This window comes from Mirounga angustirostris, unplaced genomic scaffold (genome assembly GCF_029215605.1).
Source record: "Mirounga angustirostris isolate CCGP_5_RB_7025 unplaced genomic scaffold, mMirAng1.0.hap1 SCAF_10, whole genome shotgun sequence".
Taxonomy (NCBI): domain Eukaryota; kingdom Metazoa; phylum Chordata; class Mammalia; order Carnivora; family Phocidae; genus Mirounga; species Mirounga angustirostris.
The window spans coordinates 76,087,238-76,107,061 of NW_026991718.1; the positions used below are offsets into that span (position 1 = coordinate 76,087,238).

The window sequence follows — 19,824 nt, forward strand, 5'->3', positions numbered from 1 at the left end:
TTTTGGTTTGCAAATATTTTCTCCCAGTCTCTAGCTTATTTTTTCATCCTCTTAACAGGATCCTTTGTAGAGCAAAAGTTGTTAATTTTCATGAAGTGCAGTTTACCAGTTTTCTTTTACGGATTGTGCTTTTGGTATCATGTGTAAGAATTCTTTACCTAGTCCTAGATCCCAAAGATTGTCTCCTAGGTTTTTTTTCCTAAAATTTTTATAGTTTTATGCTTTACCTATGTGATCCATTTTGCGTTAACTTTTGTATAAGATTTAGGTCAAGGGTTTTTGTTTTTTGTTTTCTGTTTTTTAGCCTGTAGATGTCCAGTTGCTCCAGCACCATTTGTCGAAATGCTTTTTCCTCTATTGAATTTTTTTTTTTTTTAAGATTTTATTTGAGAGTGAGAGTGAGCAGGGGAAGGAGCAGAGGGAGAGGGAGAAGCAGACTCCCTGCTGAGCTGGGACCCCAGTGTGGGGCTTGATCCCCAGACTCTGGGATCATGACCTGAACCGAAGGCAGACGCTTAACCTACTGAGCCACCCAGGTGCCCCAGTTACTATAGCTTTATAGTAAGTCTTAAAATTGGGTAGACTGGCTCGTCCCACTTTATTTTTCAAAATTGTTTTAGCTATGTTTCTATTTTTTTATTTTTTTATTTATTTGAGGGGCCCCTGGGTGGCTCAGTCGTTAAGCATCTGCCTTCGGCTCAGGTCATGATCCCAGGGTCCTGGGATCGAGCCCCACGTCGGGCTCACTGCTCTGTGGGAAGCCTGCTTCTCCCTCTCCCACTCCCCCGCTTGTGTTCCTTCTCTCGCTATGTCTCTGTCAAATAAATATAATCTTTAAAAAATATGTATTTATTTGAGATAAGAGTGAGAGAGCACGGGGGGGGTGGGGGGGACAAAGGGAGAGGGAGAAGCAGACTCCCCACTGAGCAGGGAGCCCGATGTGGGGTTTGATCCCAAGACCCTGAGATCATGACCTGAGCCAAAATCAAGAGTTGGATGCTTAACCAACTGAGCTACTCCGGCGTCCCTTAGCTGAGTTTTTAAATCATCTTATTAACTATATCTACAAAAAAAATCTTGCTGGGATATTTGGTAGGAGCTGCATTAAAGCTGTGTATCAATTTGGGGAGAACTGACATCTTTACTAGATCTCATCTTCCAGTCCACGAACAAGGTATGTCTCTCATTTGTCGTCTTTGATTTCATTCATCAGTGTGTTGTAGTTTTCAACATACAAGTTCTTAAGTGTTAGATTTACATCTAAGTATTTTGTTTTTAAAGGCAACTTTAAGTGGTACTGTGCTTTTAATTTTTGTGTTCATGTAGTCATTGCTAATACGTAGAAATAACGTCTTTGTAGGTTTATCTTATATTCTGAGATCTTGCTGAACTCCCTTATTCTAGGTGTTTTTTGTAGATTCCTAAGGATTTCCTACATAGGTATGTCGTCTGCATGATGATGGGGATACCTGGGTCCCACCCCCAGAGACGCTGATTTAATTAGCTTGCACATCAGGTCTTTTAAAACCTTCCTTGTGATTGTGATAAGCAGCCAAGGCTGAGAACCACTGCTCTTTGAACTTGGCCATCAACGAGCGGAGAGATGCCTTGAGCACAAGAGCCAAGTGCCTGGATGCCCCACTCTGCACTTGGGGGCCTGTCTTGCTGTCAGGCCCATACAGTTAACAGGTTGAGCTTTTGCTGCTGAGGAAGACCAGGTCCTGGGCCTAATGAGCTGCCCCCACCCTCCAGCCCAGAACAACTAGGCTGTGATGGATAGTCAACAGTTTTAATGAACAAAAAACGAAGTGTATAAAAGGGTCCCCATCTTCTAGATGGGGAGAGTCGTCTTCTCCATGAACTTGAACACCTGCTTCTCCTATTGGCTCCAGCACCTGGTTGAACTGTCACCACAGTTCCCTGCAGGGCTGGAGCTGCCTGTGGCAAGAGAAGGTGCGTGAGGGCTGTAGTCACTTTTTCACATAGTGAGAATAGCCTTGTGCTTGGCCCAAGAAGGCCGCCGCGTTAGACTAGAGAGAACTGCAAAAGGGATGTCCATCCAGGTACTTTACGTACATAAGGGAGCCTGACTCTTCATCAGCCGGTCCCTCCGCCTGTGGTTCTCCATTTAGGGCAGAGTTCCTTAAAACTCACTTTGTGCCAGTTCAGGGCCCAGCCCCGCCAGCAGCATGGGTCTCCACCAGCGCGGCGTGAAAGAGAAAAGGCAGGGAGGGGAAGGAAGTGTGAGAACTTGTGTGCAGCTGGGTCCTGACCCTGCCCCCACGCAGAGATGGGGGAGCAGGAGGGGTGCTGCTCACTCTCTGCTTCCCCTTCAGGGCCGAGCAGGTGCGGCCACGCGGCCCAGGCCAGGGCTCAGGCTCTAGTGCTAGAGTGACGTTGCCTGGGGCAAAGGAGGGTTGCGGGCTGCCACCCCGAAAGTTGGGTGGGCCACGAGCAATCCCCAGCTCCCAGGCATGTCACCCCGGCACGGGGCGCCATCAGCTGGCCAGCTAGAGAGCAGCAGGCAGGTGGACCAAGGCCTGCAGATGTGGGCACGAGGTTTCCTGAAAATAAACGTGAGCTCTGGCTTGTGTGTCGGGGCTTCTGAGGCAACCAGGCTGGTACTGGGCGGGTGCGGCAGTGGGGTCTTGACCCCGTCAGGCACCCCCTCCAGCCTGCCACACCCAGCTCCAGGAGCCAGAAGGCCTGAGCTGGCTGGAGCTGGGGGCAGTGGAGTCCCCAGAGAAAGCCCTGCCCCAAGGGCCTTGGCCAGCTGCGTGGTGCCCCACAGCGGTGTGGCCTGGATGGTGGCTGGGCGGGACACTGGCCCTTGTGGAGGGAGGGGCCCAGGCGGAGGATGGGGGGACATCGAGCGCCCAGCCCTGGGCAGCTCGAGGCTTAGGACTCTTCAGTGTTGCTCCAACCTGGGCCACTGAGGACCCGCTTTGTGTCCGGCTTCCCCGGGGTTCCCCGTGTCCGCCCTTCCTGGCGACAGCGCAGCAGGGAGCAAGTCCTTGCCAACCCTTGGAGCCAGGGAAGCCGGCTCTGTCACCTGCTGGGCGGGGCTGGCCAGAGGGACGAAGACCACAGAGGGGTGCGGACGACTGTGAAGGGTGGAATGGTGGCTGAGAAGTGACCGTGCGGGGCTGTGGGCGGCAGGACCGGGTGCGAGGGTGCCCCGCGGGGGGCCTGCAGTGCTTCCCGGATGCCCCGCTGCCCATCTCGCGCCAGCTGCCCCGAGGTCACCGAAGCCTGGGAACAAGGGCCCAGGATCAGTCCTTTTCTCCTGCGAAGGAGCCCCCCACCCTCCTCAGACCAGGGGGCCTAGTACATTACGTAGCCTGGCCCCCCCAGAGCAGCGGCACCGATGTGGCTTTGTAGTGGCCGTGCCACGCAGCCTCATGCACAGCCATGTCCCCTTCCTTTGGGGAAAGGGGGCTCATCCTCCTGACACCCCCCCCCCGCAGTGTCCAGTGGGCATGAGCAGTCCCCGAACTCAGGCTCCCTGAGTCCCCATCCCCTGGTGGAGCAGACCCAAACCAAACAGCAAGCACCTGCCTTGTCCTGGGCATCAGTGTGGGTCCACATGCGACGATGCTCCAGGCAGTCACAGTGTCTCGTGTGCACGGCTACGTGCAGGGGGGTGCTCCAGATCTAAGGGGTGAGAATTCCTGTCACTGCCCCCCCAGGGGGAGGCTGCCTTATAACACCGAGGGGCTGTGCTTTCTCTTCCCTGGGAACAGGCCGCCCCGCAGCAGCGCACCCCTCACCCTGTCCCGGGCGTTGACCTGGACTCCCTGGCTAAGCAGCTGTTTGAGGATGTCCAGGTGTCCTCCACAGCAGGCCCAGAACACCGGCGTCCTGTCCAGCTACCAAACAAAAGCACCGATGCACAGACACGCTCTGGTGCGGGACGGGGTCTGCCGTGACGGTGGCCCCTCCCCAGTTCTCACCAAGTCGCGAGTGTCCACAGCACTTGCCTCCATCAGCTTGGTCGCGAGCTGGCCATGACCCTTCGGACAGGCCCAGTGCAAGGCGGCGTGGTGCAGCTGGGGGTGGAGACGGGACATCAGGCAGAGGGAGCACGGCCGCCCCCTAGAGGCCCGGCCCTGGGCCCTAGTCCCAGGACTAGGTTCCCCAGAAGGACGCACCAGCTCCTGCTCACACCGAGGGCCCCTCCCTCCCGGCTCCGGAAAGGCCCGCAGTTTCCCAGGCCAGGACTGGAACACACGGAGGATGGCACCCCTGCAGCTCTGACACTGTAGTCCGAGTTCCCCCACTTGCTACCTTGTCATGGGCACTGGGGTCCCCTCCATCTACCAGGTACTTGCCAGTCAGGGCCTCCCGGCTCTCGGCAGCTGCCTTCAGGAGCATCTCCAGGTCCTCCACAGACTCCGGCTGGGCCTGGGGCTGCGGCTGGGTAGGTTACAGGGCGAGACCAAATCACTTTGGCAAACCGCAGTCTTCACCAGTCTAGCCGAGCAGCTCCTGAGAGCCAGCTGAGGACTACATGTTGGTTGGTGGCTGGTACAAACCGTAATTCTTAACTCCCTTCCTCCCCCAGATTCGGACCGATGAGACCTATTACGCCCATTATCGGTTGCCATGCCCCCTGGCCCCAAGTTTGTATGTTGAAGTCCCAACCCCAGGACCTCAAAATGTGGCCTTATTTGGAAATAGGGTCATTGAGGCTGTAATTAAGATAAAGTCACACTGGACTAAAGTGGGCCCTAATCCAATGACTGGTGTCCTTAATGAAAGGGGACACGTGGGCACAGCGGGCACAGTGTGAGTGCCTTGTGAACTCAGGAGAGATTGGGGTGAGGCACCCACAAGCCGAGGAACACCAAAGCTAGCCACCAAGCACCAAAAGCTAGCAGACTGGCAGGGACAGATTCTCCCCCACAGCCTTCAGAAGGAACCAGCCCTGCCGGTACTTTGATCTCAGACTTCCAGCCTCCAGAACTGGGAGAATAAATCTCTGCTGCTGAAGCCACTGTGCGTGTGGCCCCAGCAAACAGACAGGAGGGCTGTGGGGCCTCCAGAACGGAGTCTGTCCAGCTCAGCAGGCCCTGGCGGTGTCCGCTCTTCCCCAAGCCCTCCCGCGGCGACAGGAAGTGCTTCCTCACAAACTCAAGCCCCCCCCCACCCCGACTTCTCACCTTAACCACGGGCTCACGTGCCCTAGGGGGGACTGCATTTCAGTCGCCTCTCTCCCCATCTTTGAACCAAGTTTTTCAAGTCAGCCAGTCTCCAGATTCCGTCTGGAGCTGTTAAATCTCTCAAGCTGGGGCACAAGAGCAGGCCAGCGGTCAGCCACAGGGCGCCAAGGCCTCGGGGGCAGGCTCCGGGTTGGTCTGGCCCTCGCCTCTCCCACCTGCAGGAGGGACCCCAGCCACCCGAGGTCCTCGGGGCTCAGAGCCTGCCCACCTTGGGGTTGGCACTCGCCACCCCCCATCCCCAGCACTGCTCACTTTCTTCTTCTCTTCTCCCAGTTTCCACCGCTCCCGGGCCACAGCCTCTTCAGCTCCCAGCCTCCAGGCCCCAGGCCCGCCTCCGGGATCAGGAACTCCATGTCCACATCCTGACACTTTCCTTCCAACTCTGTCTCCACGTACCTGTAGGAGCGGGATAAGGAGAAAGACTCAGAAAAATGAGGAAGCTTTAGGAAACAGCTGTGCAGTACAGGGATCCTGACAAGAGGTGACCTACAGAGAGAGCATTGTGGATGTCATAGTGGCCTGACCCTTGGCGAAGCTTCCTGGCGCTCTGCTGGCATGCTCCCTGATGCCCATGGCTCTTGGCTCTCACCCACTGTAGTGTTGCCCGGGGCCCAGGAGGATAACTACCGCCTACCATGTCCTGTCGCAGGACACAGGGTCAGGGGCATGACACCGTGTCTATTTATACTGCTGGGCTGGTGTCCAGGCACGCTTGGGACAGGTGACACCTCAGCTTCCCTCCTGGGCTGTCGTCCTTACATTCCTATCAGATCACGCCATACTGCCACCTGACCCTGAGCTCAGAGGAACAGAGATGCCTCCTGGGTAAAATTCTGAATTCCTGGGTTCAAATCTTGGCTCTTGTGAAACTCTGTTTCTTCATCACTAGAATGGGGTAAAAGTAGCACCCAGCTCAAGGGGCTGTGAGGAGGAAACCGGGCCAGAACCCACCGTACAGTGATCTGCTCTTCCTTCCTGCCCCCACCGGGCGTTCAGGAGCTGGGGAGCACTGAGGAATAAGCGTTCTAGGGGAGAGGGAAAAGGTTGGGATGATAGGATGGCAGAGCACAGGGCTTCCAGCCACAGAGAACAAACTGTATTCTCTTCCAAAGCCAACGCTGGTGGCAACCTAACACTCCTCTGGGCCTGCAAGCTGCACCGGGCAGGGTCGCAATGGGGCTTGCTGGGCAGCGTGACTCCTGGGCCTCCCGGGCCCACCTCACCAAAGCAGACACCCCAGAGCGTCACCAGTGTGACCGTTCCTCTCACCGCCCAGGGAACTCAGAGCACCCTTCTTCCTCCCCGACCAAGGCAGCCAGACCCCCTGGACCATTTCCAGAGCAATGGCTATGGCAGCAGCTGAGCTCAATCCCCGCAGCTATGCTCGTGTCTTCTGAGTAGCCTGCTGTTTCCTGTTTTGCCATCACAGTCCAGGGCAAGACTCCCTGAACTCGAGGGCTGCCATGTCTACACCATCACCGGGTATCTTCCCGTTGCTTCGTCTGTCACTGCCTCACAGAACTGGACAGACAGAAAACAACTGCGTGTTTCTGCTCCTACACCTCTCCTCCGACCACAGGAAGCAGCCGCCTGCCCCCCTCCAGCTGGGCCCCCTCGTTCTGCTGGGCAGGCCTGGGGACGTCTAGACCATGACCTGCCTCCTACCCCCACCGCTGTATGTCCGTACCAACTGCTGGATGCTGATGACGTCCATGGTCCCCCCCCTGCTCTTCACGCCCCCAGTGAGAGGAGCTGAGCTGCTCAGCCCTCTTACAGGAGAGCTGGCTCCTGGGGGCAGGGCAGGCCAGGGGCTTGTGCCCGGGCCAGAGAGCTCAGTGGTTCTGTGACGCTGACCAGAATACCAATGTGGGTGTGCAGCCCGCTGAAGGCAGGAGCCGCTCTGAGCTGCGTCGGGTGCAGCGTCAGGCACCCACTCTCCTGCACCTGTGCCATCCCCTACACCTGCTCAGGAGTAATTCGACCAATAAACGTGTGGCCGGGGGTGCCTGGGCCACTAGAAAAATGTTGAGCGTGAGCCTCCATGTTGCCACAGGTCTAGGTGCCTGAGACCCTGAAAGACCCCGTCAGCCTGTTCTGAGCAAAAGGAAGCCAGAATCCTAGAGAGGACCCCGGAAAGGAAAGGCCCAAGAGGCTGACGTCTGCGGCAGGAATCTGCATGGCACCTCCAGGAGATCAGACTTCAAGCAACTGCCCCACTCCCAGTTTCAAGGCTGCCCTCCATACTTCTGCTTTCCTTCCCCAGGCGCCCCCCGCTTCTCCCTCACCACTCCGAGAGCCAGCGTATTAAACTACACCACGGCCAGGAGCCAAGTCCAGTCTGTCATCAGCAGCCCCTGCCTCTTGAAAAGCCTTCCACGCCCCACACATGCAGGTCCCTTCCTGCTCTCCTGGGCAGGGAGCACGCCATCCCACAGGGAAGCTGGACTGAGATGTTAGCCATTAATCTAGTCACCAATCAACCTGTCTCAAGCCACCAAAGTCAAACTTCCTCATTTAAGATGCCCAGCATGCCCTTCACCCAGCTGGGCCTTGAATTCTGCCTTGACCTTTGAAAGGAAATCTGATCGTAAGTAAGACTCCAGAACTGGAGCTATATGAGCAGGGATGACCAGAACGAGAGGGAGAACTACAGGTCAAGGACAGCCCAAGGCCCCATAGGGCTGGGAATGGTTCCACCCATGGCTGGCTTCTCAGTAAATACATCCAAGTTCTGAGACTTAGGGAACCCAGAGCTTTTAAAAGAAACTCAGTCCCTATGCATCAGGGGTTTTTGTCAAAGGTGATTTCTTGCCTTTGGTTATGAAAAGGGAGAGCTGCCTAGACTAGAGTGAGGGTAAGACAAGACAGACTTTGGCTTTGGTCTCTACTATCTGCCGACTCTAAAACTCCTCTCCTTCAACATTCAAGGACAAGGGCATCTTACACCAACACCCTTCATCTGAAATTCTCACCAGAAAACTAGTTTCTTCCACAGGAAACTGACTGGTATTAATTCTTACAAAAAAGTTATTCCTTGTAAAAAACAAACAGAATAAAGCTCAAGACGCACTTGACAAACCACTTTCACCACAGCAGACCAGGAGACACCCCAGGTGCCAGTGTAATATATATCCTCGACTTTTTTCCTGTAATTTTGTGTACGTACATGCAGGTTTCCATAGACGGGTCTTAAGAGGCATCATACTGTGACTGCAGCTTAGCACACTTTCCCTGTTAGTCTTACACTGCACTCCAGTGACCCATGTACCAGAATTTAATCCTTTCCCTAGCAGGGAACACTGAGCTTACCTCCTTTCTTCCTTACATTATAGCACAACTCTGTAGATGTCTCTGTAAGTAAATTATCTTTGTATACGTGGGTATTTCTCTAGGTAGCTACAGAGAAATTATTGGCCCTCATCTAAATTTTAATAGATATTCCCAAACTCCCGTCTATGGTGGGTGTACCGAATTCCATGAACAGATACCAACAAAGTGATGGTTAAAAAAAAAAAATATATATATATATATATATATATAAAAAACAAGATTAATATCCAGAATACGTAACTCCTTATGAATCAATAAAAGGAAGAAAATCTTTAAACAGGCCGTAGTTATGGACAGGAAGTTCAGCGAAGACAGGCGGTCATTAGCAATGCACAACGAAGCAACAGCACTTGTTAGTCTATTCGGTTGTTAAAAGGAAAGGTGAGGAAGTGTGCGCTCGGACAGCGTGCAGCATGCCTGGCACACTCTGGTGCCCTCCACATATTCGCTCATTTGACCTCCGCAAGGCCACCGAAGCAGGCCCTGTTATAATCATCCTCACCTCACAGATGAGGAAGCAGGGACAGATGGGCAAAGTGACCTTTCCCAAGGACATTCAGCTAGAAAGCAGCTTTTGTCATATGTCCCAGTTTCTTCTAATACTTACGTAGTTCTGTTTTTATACTTAGGTCTTTAATCTACTTGAAATTTATTTTTGTGCATGGGATGAGGTAAGGATACAACTTTATTTTTTCCAAACGGATAGTGTTTCCACGTGAACTAATTTAGAATATGATCATCTGTCCAGGCTTAAGCACTTACAGCCCCGCATCTACTCCCTCGCTCCCCGAGTGGCCAGAATAGGGCTCTTCAGGCCTCAGGTTCCCACCCTGCAGCACGGATGCTGGCCAAGGCAGGGGCTAGGAGGGCTAGTCTGGGTCCTCTTGCACGGCAGCCTGAGACAGAAAGGTGGCGGCTCAGGTGGCCAGCAGGTCCCACAGGTCACTGTCGCAGGGCAGCAGGTCACATGCTAGTCGTGCCTTCCGATCCCGGACAGCCTTCAGGGCTGGGCTGTGTTCCAACAGCAGGGAGCAAATGTCCACATGACCCTTCTCAGCAGCCTGTGGAGAAAGATGCATGAATCAAAAGCCATATCCCCACTGGGCTCTACCCTTTCTTGCTCCACTTCGGGGAATCTCTTGGTCCTAAAACAGGTCTTATGGAAATGGGAGACACCGGCTATTTGAGTAGATTTACCCTACTTCCTACCAAATCCCAACGACTTGCATAAAGGTTGGTGGAATTCTCTAGTGCCATTCCTGGCAGTTAGCTTGAGTTTTTCTTTCTGGTGTCCTCTGCTCAGTAGCCATTCTTCTCTGTCCGGCCTGCACATTAAAAATAAATATAGACGGGCACCTGGCTGGCTCAGTTGATGGAGCATGCGACTCTTGGTCTCAGGATTGTGAGTTCAAGTCCCACGTTGGGTATAGAGATTACTTAAAAATAAAATCTTGAACAAACAAAAACAAATACAGAACCTTGGATCTCTAAGTGTCCCTTATAAATGTTCAGTCATCTATCAGCTGGGCACCGTAGGCACAAGATACACCAGACACGGCCTCCGCCCTCTGGGAACGTACAGATGAGCAGAGAAAAATGGGTCCAGGTTCCCGGCTTTCTCCTCTTCCTTTGAAATAGACGATCCCAACCTGGACATCAATTTTCAACCTACCTCCTCCAGAAAAGAGAGTTAAGGTGATTTACACAGATCAGCTTATATAACTTTCATAATAACCATCAGAGGTAGGAACTATCATCATTCCCATTTTACAGATGAAGAAACTGAGGCTCATACAAGGTAAGTGACTTGTCCAATGTCACAGTGCTGGTGTGGCAGCCTGGGGATCCTAAACCAGGTCTGTCTGACTGCCAAGTCTCAACTCTTTTAACAACCGTGTTATAGCACTCGATTCCCTGCTCCTCCCAATAGTCACTGATGTACCACGGAGCTTTTGAGAGGTGTCAAAATTAATATTAGTAGCAAATACCACCTCAAATTTGAATCCAGATCTTTATTTAGCAGGTCCTCTTGTTGAGTACAGACCTAAGGTTCTCAGTTTTGTTGCCTCAATTCAGGCAGTGGTATGTTGTGAGTAGTTCTGGGGTGCATTCTGGGGAGATGTGAGATGCATTCCAAAGAATTTTGTAGAAAAAAAAAAGTACCAGAGTTTGCAAGTAGCTTATTTGTTAAAAAAAGAAAGAACAATTCCACTCTTCCCATATCTGCATCCCCTGAATGAAAGGCCAGAGAGGCACTGAAAAGGCCTCAGGCCGTAAGACCAGCCAGCACCATGCGCGCGCTCGCGTGCAGTGTCTTGCCCGTACACACCCTCCAAGGGAGTTAGACCGTCCGAGCAACACCACTGTAGACCGTCAAGGAATAAGCAGTCTGCCTCTTCAACTGGCAAGGATCTTAAGAGAAAATAAAACGTCACCCAGGTGTTCACTCAGCAGATATTCACTGGGCACCTGTGCCAAGAGCTGGGGCTATGACAGTAAACAAGATCAAGTCTTCGCTGTCTCTGGGGACAGAGAGCTCAGACGGAATTTAAGAGGGAGAAAAGGTATGAGGAGTCAAGTGCAGGGTGCTTTTGCACACACAGTTGGGGGAACTACCCACGTCTGAGAACAGGAAAGCTCTCTGAGTGTGAGGTAGAAGCTAAGATCCAGAAGGAAGGACAGAAACAAGCCAGATGAAAACTGGGAGAGGAGAGGCATTGAGCCGGGGACAGCTTGACAGGTAAGGTCCTGGAGTGTCACCATGACGGGGTCAAGAGAGGGGGCCTGAGTGTAAGTGACAAGGGGATGAGAGCTCAAGATAGTGGCACCTGGCTGGTTCAATCGGGAGAGCATGACAGTCGTGATCTCGAGTGGTGAGTTTGAGCCTCACGCTGGGCATAGAGATGACTTAGATTAAAGAAAAAAAAAAGAAAGAAAGAAAAGAAAAAAGAAACTGGAGGAGGGAAATGTTGACATCTTCCCTTGAGTGGACGCAAGGGTAATATATCTGCAAATCCTTGGACAATGAAATACATCTGGCTTCCTAAAAATTAAGTTGGTCCTTGAAACAGACCCCCACCCAATTTTTTATTATGGTAAGAACACTTCACATGAGATCTGACTTCTTAACAAATCTATTTTTTTATAGTTTTTTGGTAATTGTTTTTTGTTTGTTTTGTTTTTGTTAAATGATAGCCACCACCCCCCTATCCACGCCCAACGTAGGGCTGAGATCACGAGTCCCACGCTCTACCGACTGAGCCAGTCAGGCGCGCCCCCTTCTTAACAAACTTAAAGCTTATTAAGCACGGTCACCTACTGACACAGCGCAGATCCGCTGCGCTTCATCAGCTCCCCTCAGTGATGCTGCGCCAGCTCAACAGCACCCCCCACCCCCCTCCCCACTGCCCCGGCAACCACCACCCCACTCTGCTTCTGTGTCTGACTGTCTTCTACACGGGCACACCTCATTTGGTTGCACTTTGCTTTACCGCGCTATGCAGATACTGTGTTTTTACCAAGTGAAGATCTGTGGCAACCCCGCACCGGGCAGGTCTTTTGGTGCCATTTTCCAACAGCATTTGCTCACTTCGTATCTCTGTGCCACATTTTTGTAATTCCTGAACTGCTTCAAACTTTTTTTTTTTTTTTTTTTTAAGATTTTATTTATTTGACAGAGAGAGACACAGCGAGAGAGGGAACACAAGCAGGGGGAGTGGGAGAGGGAGAAGCAGGCTTCCCGTGGAGCAGGGAGCCCGATGCGGGGCTCAGTCCCAGGACCCTGGGATCATGACCTGAGTCGAAGGCAGACGCTTAACGACTGAGCCACTCAGGCGCCCCTCAAACTTTTTCATGATTATTATATCTGTTATCTGTGATCACTGATCTCTGATGTTACTACTCTAGTCATTTTGGGATGCCTAAACCGCACCAATATAAGACAGAGGAGCTAATCTATAAATGTATGGGTTCTGACTGCTCCCCCAGTCTCTCTCTCTCTCTTCCTCGTGCCTCCCTACTCCCTGAACGACAATATTTAAAGTAAGCCAATTAATAGCCCTGCAATGGCCTCTCAGCGCTCCAGTGAAAGGAAGAGTCAGTCAATGTGGCAAAGTCCACTGCTGTCTTATTTCAAGAATCGGTGAGCCACAGCAGTTTCTTAAACCTTCAGCAACTCCTACCCTGACCTCCCTGATACGCTGAGCAGTTATCCACATCAAGCTAAGACCCTCTACCAGTTAAAAGATTACAACTTGCTGAAAGGTCAGATGATGGTTAGCATTTGTTAGCAATAAAGTATTTTTAAACTAACTTTCATACATGATTTTTTTTTGGACATAATGCTAGTGTACACTAAATAGACTACAGTGTAGTATAAACGTAACTTTTGTGTGTCCTGGGAAACCAAGACTCACCCGACTTGCTTTATTACGGAGGTCTGCATGTCTCTGAGGTGCGCCTGTGCCTCACGGAAGGTGTGTCATGAAGCATAAAAAACAAAAACAAAACTTGCTACGTGTATTTTTTTAATATATCTACTAGTGTCTCTACCAAAGTGTTACTCCATTCCCATCATACATTAAAAAATAATGGTAATAACGTGTTATTCAACAGCCAGGTGTACAAAATAAAAACAAGACCTCTATCTTTGTGGCCGTCACATTTCAAGGCTGCTGTCGCTAAGCAGGCACCTTTCTGTCCTACCATGTTTCTGAAGTCCAGGTTGCTTGCTGGGGATCTGCCAACCCCTAGGTGTCTCAGCTACGGGCTGGGGCGACGGAGTAGAGTGTGCGGAGTAGGAACACTGGCTCCTAAAAGCTCTCCTCCTGGAAAAAAAGCTCGTCGGTGCGTCTTGTCTTCTGGTGGCTGAGAACTCGCCACGCTAGGGAGCGGAACGTAGTCTGAGACTGTAGAGCCCCGTCTGAGGGACAGGTCTCTAATACGAAAGAGTGAGCACAAATTTTTGGTGGACAGCAAAAAGTGTCTGCCACAGGCTCTCATGGTAAGTCATGCAGTCAACTTACGTTTTTCTGTTTTAAAGTTCATAAGAGAATACGTTTACACACGCACACCATAAATTTGCACAAACCGCTTCTCTAAAATGCATAAGCAATCAGTAAAAGGGATGCCTTGAGCAGGGTGTCCCGGAAGACTGAGGGACCAGGGGTCAGGGTGGAAGGGAGACATTTTCACACTGCACTGTTTTGTACTCCTCAAACTCTTCACCACGTGCAGGTATTTCTGGTCAGCAGAAAGTTAATGAAGTGGTCACCCTGGCTACCGTACGGCGAGCAGGCTACAGGGGTAGGCGAGAGTAGATGTGAGCTTCGGAAAACTAACTTCACGGAAAAGCATTCATGACATATCATGAAAGCAAAGAAAAAAAAATGACGCCGTACGTGTAATTCTAATTTACACGCCCAAGGAAACTGCTGGCACATTGTACATTAACCCTCAAGGGATGACTGGTAAGCACGGACATTGCAAGTGCTTCTCTGCTTTCCCCGTGTTTTCTCCACTGAACAAAAGCCAAGATCATGAAGGGGGAAGGGCGGCATACCTTGTGCAGACTGGTCATGCCATCGTCGTCCACCAACCTAGGGTTGGACCCGTGAGACAGCAGGAGCCGTGCGATTTCGGTGTGCCCACAGTAGCTGGCCCGGTGCAGAGCGGTGGCGCCCCCGTGCGTTTGGGCATCACACTTAGCCCCGCTTTCCAGCAGGAGCTGGCACACGGCATAGTGCCCGTTGCGGCTGGCATAGTGCTGCAGGGGACGGAGAGCGAGGTCAGACAGCAGAGCCCAGGCAGGCGGCAGGACGGTGGGCGGGGGAGAGCACGGGCTCTGGAGCAGGCTACAGGGTAGGCGAGAGGACGGTAACGACCTCAGAGGCCACGTCCGCCAGCCATGTGACCCAGACAAGCCGCTTCATTTCTAGCATCAGCTTCCTCATCAGCAAAGTGGGGATAATAATCATTCCTACCTCACAGGATTGTTAGGTAAATGAAATTAAATAAATGATGTAAAGCACTTAACACTAAGGAAAAAAACAAACAAACCTAGAACAAGGTTCACACAATGCTTAAAACTCAAAACCTGCTGGGAGAGAAGAACAGGGGGCAGCACGGGCAACATCACCCCCTCCGCCAGAGAGGGCAGGTATCCCGAGTGCAGGTTTCCCTCCCCAGCTCACCAGAGCCGTGTAGCCAGCCGAGTCGGGCTGGCTAGGGTCTGCTGCCTTCTGGATGAAATATTTCACTCGGCCTAGGTCTCCATTCAGGGCTGCCGACCAGATTCCTGTGGAAAGACAGCCAAAGTGCTGAATAATGCTGAATGACTGGAGACTTTCAGTGCTTGACTTCTTGACCACCATTTTCTCATCTATAAAATGGGGGGATTTACGGGCGCCTGGGTGGCTCAGTTGGTTAAGCGACTGCCTTCGGCTCAGGTCATGATCCTGGAGTCCCGGGATCGAGTCCCGCATCGGGCTCCCTGCTCAGCAGGGAGTCTGCTTCTCCCTCTGACCCTCCCCCCTCATGTGCTCTCTCTCATTCTCTCTCTAATAAATAAATAAAATCTTTAAAAAAAAAGGGGGGGATTTACTCATTCAACAAACATTAACTGAGGGGCGCCTGGGTGGCTCAGTCAGTTGCGTGCCTGACCCTTGGTTTGGACGCAGATCATGATCTCAGGGTCCTGGGATCAAACCCCGAGTCAGACTCTGTGCTCAGTTTGAGATTCTCTCTCCCTCTGTCCCTCCAATCAATCAATCAATTAAACAAAAATCTTTTAAAAAATTTAACTGAAATCTCTGTGCTAAGGACTGTCCTAGGTGCTGGTGAGAGAGCTGTGAGCAAGACAGACAAGGAGCTTTATCTAATCAAGACAGTAGGGTTAGACAGGCGCAAATCCCTTCTTCCCACTTCAAACACATAAATATTAAATAAAGTAATGTATAAAATGTCTGAATACATAGGCAAATTCAAAAGCAAGATAAGGACAGGGCCAGTTGCCAGAGAAGATGAAAACCATAGCCAAAGTGGTGAGCAGGTACTCCATCTGCAGAATCCTAAAAGTCCTTGTAAACAGACACACATCCTAGAGGCTCCGGCTTGAACAACTAGGCAGGGTCTGGAGCAAAGGCCGCAGGGCACGTGCATGGCCAGGAACAGACACAACAAAGTTCCGTGCACAAAGCTGAGAGACAGGAAGTACCACCTCATGGGTGAACTGGGACTAGAAAATCTCTACTTTCCTGAACAGCAGCAGAAAGCAAGCTACCAGGCCCAGGCAGTTCACTCATTCAGCAAATATTTACTGAATACCTATCATGTATCTGGCACTGTTCTGAGCACTAGAGGCCAGCCAAGAATTAAAGGTCCCCAATCCCCAGGGCTGCCCCCAAAGCTTTGGTCTTATGGAGGTTACTTTCTAATTAAAGGAAGCAGATGAGAAAAAAAAAGAGAGAGAAATCAGGTGGTGCTAAGGACTATGAAGAAAAAGAAAACAGAAGGGATACAAGCGGTGGTCGGGGATGGCATCTCTGATAAGGTGACATCTGAAGAGAAAAAGGAAATGAGAAAGGCACCGTTTCAATAGGTGTGAGAAGACAGCAGGGGCAGAAGAAACCTAAAAAATCAGATACCATGACCCATTCAACTTGGAGGTGTTATATGTATACATATATATCTGTATATTTATTTACTTTTGCATTTTTCCCATCATGTAAACTTCATTAACTGTATGATCTCTTTTCCAGCTTTATAGAGAAATAGTTGACATACATCACTGTATAAGGGGACCTATATCTATTTATAGCCTTAGGGAGCAAAACCCCCACACTAAGGATCTGTCATAAAAATGGATCCAGACAAGTGAATGCTATAAGGGCTGCACAGAGGCAACTTTTAAAAAAATGTCCCATAAGGATACTCCCACAAGCCAACAAAGGTGTGGCTCTGTTGTGGATAACCTCTAACAAGAGAAGACACCCCCCCCCCCCCCCGCCACCAGTGAGCTCAAAAATTAAAAGCTGCAAAACAAGAAGTAATCCACTGCCACATGAGATAGTCAGCAAATACAACAAATGGAAAAATGCGTACTTCAAAAATGAGCCATAATAGCACAATCTAAAAGACTTTAAAACAACATTTAGTGTGTTCACAGAGATGAAGGAATACAATCCACAAATCAGCAGAACATTAGGGAGAAAAAAAAGAACAAGGAGATCTGAAACAAAGTCAGGGCTGCCTGGCTGGCTCAGCCAGTAGAGCATGTGACTCTTGATCTCAGGGTCATGAGTTCAAGCCCCAGGCTGGGTGTACAGATTGCTTTTAAAAAAAAGTCAGTAGGGGGACGCCTGGGTGGCTCAGTTGGTTAAGCGGCTGCCTTCGGCCCGGGTCATGATCCCAGGGTCCTGGGATCGAGTCCCGCATTGGGCTCCTTGCTTGGCAGGGAGCCTGCTTCTCCCTCTCTCTCCTTCTGCTTGTGCTCTCTCTGTCAAATAAATAAAATCTTTAAAAAAAAAAAATTAAAAAAAAAAAGTCAGTAGGGGCACCTGGGTCAGTCACTGAATGTCTGCCTTCAGCTCAGGTCGTGATCCCAGGGTCCTGGGATCGAGCCCCACATCGGGCTCCCTACTCGGTGGGAAGCCTGCTTCTCCCTCTCCCACTCCCCCTGCTTGTATTCCTGCTCTCATGGTCTCTCTCTCTCTCAAATAAATAAAATCTTTAAAAAATTAATTAATTAAAAGTCAGTAAATTAAAAAATAGAATCATTGAACTAAAACAACAACAGATGGCTGGACAGTACTGCAGACCCACCCGGGAGGGAATGAGTGACTTGGAAATCACCCAGAATGCAGAATGGTAAAGAGAAAAATATTAAAGAGAGGTAAGGAAACATGAAAGGCAGAATGTACCAACATATGTCTAACAGGAGTTTCAAACAAAAAAAAAGAGAAAAACTGGACAGAATGGGAGAGAGGAAATGCCTGAAGAGATAACGTCTGAGAATTATTCTGAAGTAAAGACAACAATGAGTTCTCAGATGAAAACCACATTAAATCCCAAGGAGAATTAATCAAAACATATCTACCCTGGTAAAATGACATCAAGAATAAAGAGAACATTTAAATTACCAAAAAGAAAAGATCATTAGTCACTGAAGAATTATAATCAGATTATCAGGACTTTTTTAAAGTTTATTTATTTATTTTTTAGTAATCTCTACACCCAACGTGGGGCTTGAACTAATGACCTCGAGATCACGAGTCACTCGCTCTTCTGACTGAACCACCCAGGTGCTCCCAGCAGAATTTTTAACAGCAGTAACAGAAAAAGAAGATAAATATATTTTCAAAGGTTTGAGGGGGGTAAAATAATTGTCAGTCTAGAATTTTATACCCGGCTAAGCTACCAGTCAAGACAGAGAAAGAGGGGGAGAGAGATGAAGAATCATACTCACTGAACAAACTTTTAAAAGCTATACTTCAGGAAAAGGGATAATGAACCCAGAGAGGAGATATGAAAAAAAAAACAACGACCCACACAAGGATCTTTCCCACGTGTGGGAAATAATGAGTAAGCAAACAAAATAATACCAGGTTGTAAAAACTGCTTTGATGAAAGCAAGGTGATATATCAGAGTAACCTGGAGGGGAAGGGACCCTACTTTGGACAGGGCAAGGTTTCTTTCTTAACAGCTGCACAACTCGGCCAGTTAATTCTTGGTTATGAGGAACAGTCCTGTGCATTGTGGGATGTAGACTAGCATCCTTGGCCTCTACCTACTAGATGACTGACTGTAGCATCCTCCCAGCTGTAACATCTGAAATTATTTCTAGACATTGCCAAACACCCTTAAGGGTCAGAACTGCAACTGCCCCCATCCAGTTGAGAACTACTAGAATGGGGTGTTGCCCAACCCCCCCAGTTGAAAACTACCAGAATGCAGTGTTCAGGGTGAGTCTCTCTGAGGAGGTGACATTTGAGCCAAGACCAGAAGAAAAGCATTAGCTAGCCTAATGCTGCAGAAAGTTCATTCCAAGGAGCTGGGACAGCAAGTACCACGGCTTTAAGTCAGAAAGAGATCTTGCATGTCTGTGAAACCAAAACGAGCCCAGTGTGGCTGAAGCATAGAGTGGGGAAAGAAAAGGATGAGAAATAAAGTGGGGGCGGAGAAGTAGTATAGGCAAGATCAGGTCACACAGTTTTGTAGGCCATGAAGGGAATTTGAACTTATTCTAAAAGCAATGAAATTATCTGATTTAATATATTCAAACGGTTACTCTGGCTTCTGTGTGGAGTAGAAAGCTTTGTAGGAGGGCAGGAGTGGAAGCAGGAAGGCCCATGAAGGAATTGCTTCAGAAGCCCAGAGGGTGGCGACGTGGAGGGAGGTAAGCAGGTGCAAGAGCCACTTAACAGTAAGTTAAATCAGAATGCATAAAAAGCCGTAGCATCCACCCAGCAGCTGATGAGAATGTTATCACCGCATAAGCTGCCTCTGCACTGACAGGTGATGCACGGCCTCCGAGTAGGAGCGGCCTTGTTTTTCAGCTTTACTCTGTTCCTTACAGACGATATAATCTCCTTACAGTGTGGGGTAAAAGAGTTACCCCTCTGGGCCCCAAAGGTGGGGATAACATCACCTGCGTCGAGGGCCATGTGTGCCGTATCTAAACCATACAGGGCCTGACACATCGGAGGTCAGAACGTCAGTTCCCTTCGCAGCGCAGCCCGCCCTCTGAAGCTGCCCTCAAGGTGGCTGCAATAATCCGACTGCAGATTCTGCTTCCCGACAACCCCCCCCCACACACTCACACCCCCGCCCGACCACCGAGAGGGCCCGAGCCTCCCGCGGGCACACCAGCTAAGGAGCCGGGCCGACCACTTGGGAAAGTTACCAAAACGAGGGCCTCCGTTTCCCAATCTGCGCGCGAGACGAAGTTTCTAGAGGCCGAGCTCGTGCCGGGTCCCTGGCGGGATCTCAGTGACGCGGGGGCTGTAAGCCCGCCGTCCGCCCATGCTCCCACCAGGCCCGCTGCGGCCCTCGGGGCCCCGCTTCTCGGCCATCTCCTTGTTCCGCGATCTGGAGAAAGCCGGGAGTCTCACCCCTGTCGAAGTCCATCTCGTCCAGCGTTTGCTGCACGCTGGACGCCGAACCTGGCCAGGAGCAGCAAGGGCCGTCCGCGCAGGGTCGCGGCGCCGCCATGTCGACCCCAGAGCCCGCTCCGCCCCCGCTGTTGTGCGCACGCGCGGCCGCGACGGGTGGGTG

General features: G+C 50.7%; 2 protein-coding genes across 4 annotated transcripts; both read right to left on the bottom strand.

Moving 5' to 3' along the window:
* Positions 1-333: 333 nt before the first annotated feature.
* On the bottom strand, positions 334-6,936 carry ANKRD23 (ankyrin repeat domain 23). The gene is given in 10 exon segments (XM_064573534.1): positions 334-3,324; positions 3,403-3,654; positions 3,771-3,869; positions 3,954-4,049; positions 4,288-4,416; positions 5,163-5,199; positions 5,201-5,251; positions 5,253-5,287; positions 5,475-5,618; positions 6,910-6,936. Coding segments are annotated over 10 exon segments (1,146 nt in total). The 3' UTR covers positions 334-3,048.
* A 2,283-nt stretch (positions 6,937-9,219) lies between these two features.
* Positions 9,220-19,817, bottom strand: ANKRD39 (ankyrin repeat domain 39). 3 transcript variants are annotated; one of them, XM_064572571.1, is made up of 5 exons: positions 19,662-19,817; positions 14,744-14,847; positions 14,113-14,316; positions 13,257-13,434; positions 9,470-9,613 (listed from the first exon to the last, which is right to left on the bottom strand). In XM_064572571.1, exons 1-5 carry the CDS (start codon positions 19,759-19,761, stop codon positions 9,606-9,608), a joined length of 594 nt encoding a protein of 197 aa, XP_064428641.1. In that variant the 5' UTR covers positions 19,762-19,817; the 3' UTR covers positions 9,470-9,605. The 3 variants fall into 3 exon arrangements, with proteins under 3 accessions (XP_045741083.1, XP_064428641.1, XP_064428642.1); XM_045885127.3 differs by lacking the exon at positions 13,257-13,434 and having other exon boundaries at positions 9,220-9,613; XM_064572572.1 differs by lacking the exon at positions 9,470-9,613 and having other exon boundaries at positions 13,342-13,488.
* Between the last annotated feature and the right edge of the window lie 7 nt (positions 19,818-19,824).

Excerpts from the sequence above, each read along its gene's own strand:
- ANKRD39 (XM_064572571.1), bottom strand. The coding sequence starts at position 19,761 with ATGGCGGCGCCGCGACCCTGCGCGGACGGCCCTTGCTGCTCCTGGCCA. Across the intron at positions 14,848-19,661 it reads CGAGATGGACTTCGACAGGG|GAATCTGGTCGGCAGCCCTG; the intron begins GTGAGACTCCCG and ends GTCTTTCCACAG. Across the intron at positions 14,317-14,743 it reads CGGCTGGCTACACGGCTCTG|CACTATGCCAGCCGCAACGG; the intron begins GTGAGCTGGGGA and ends CGTCCCCTGCAG.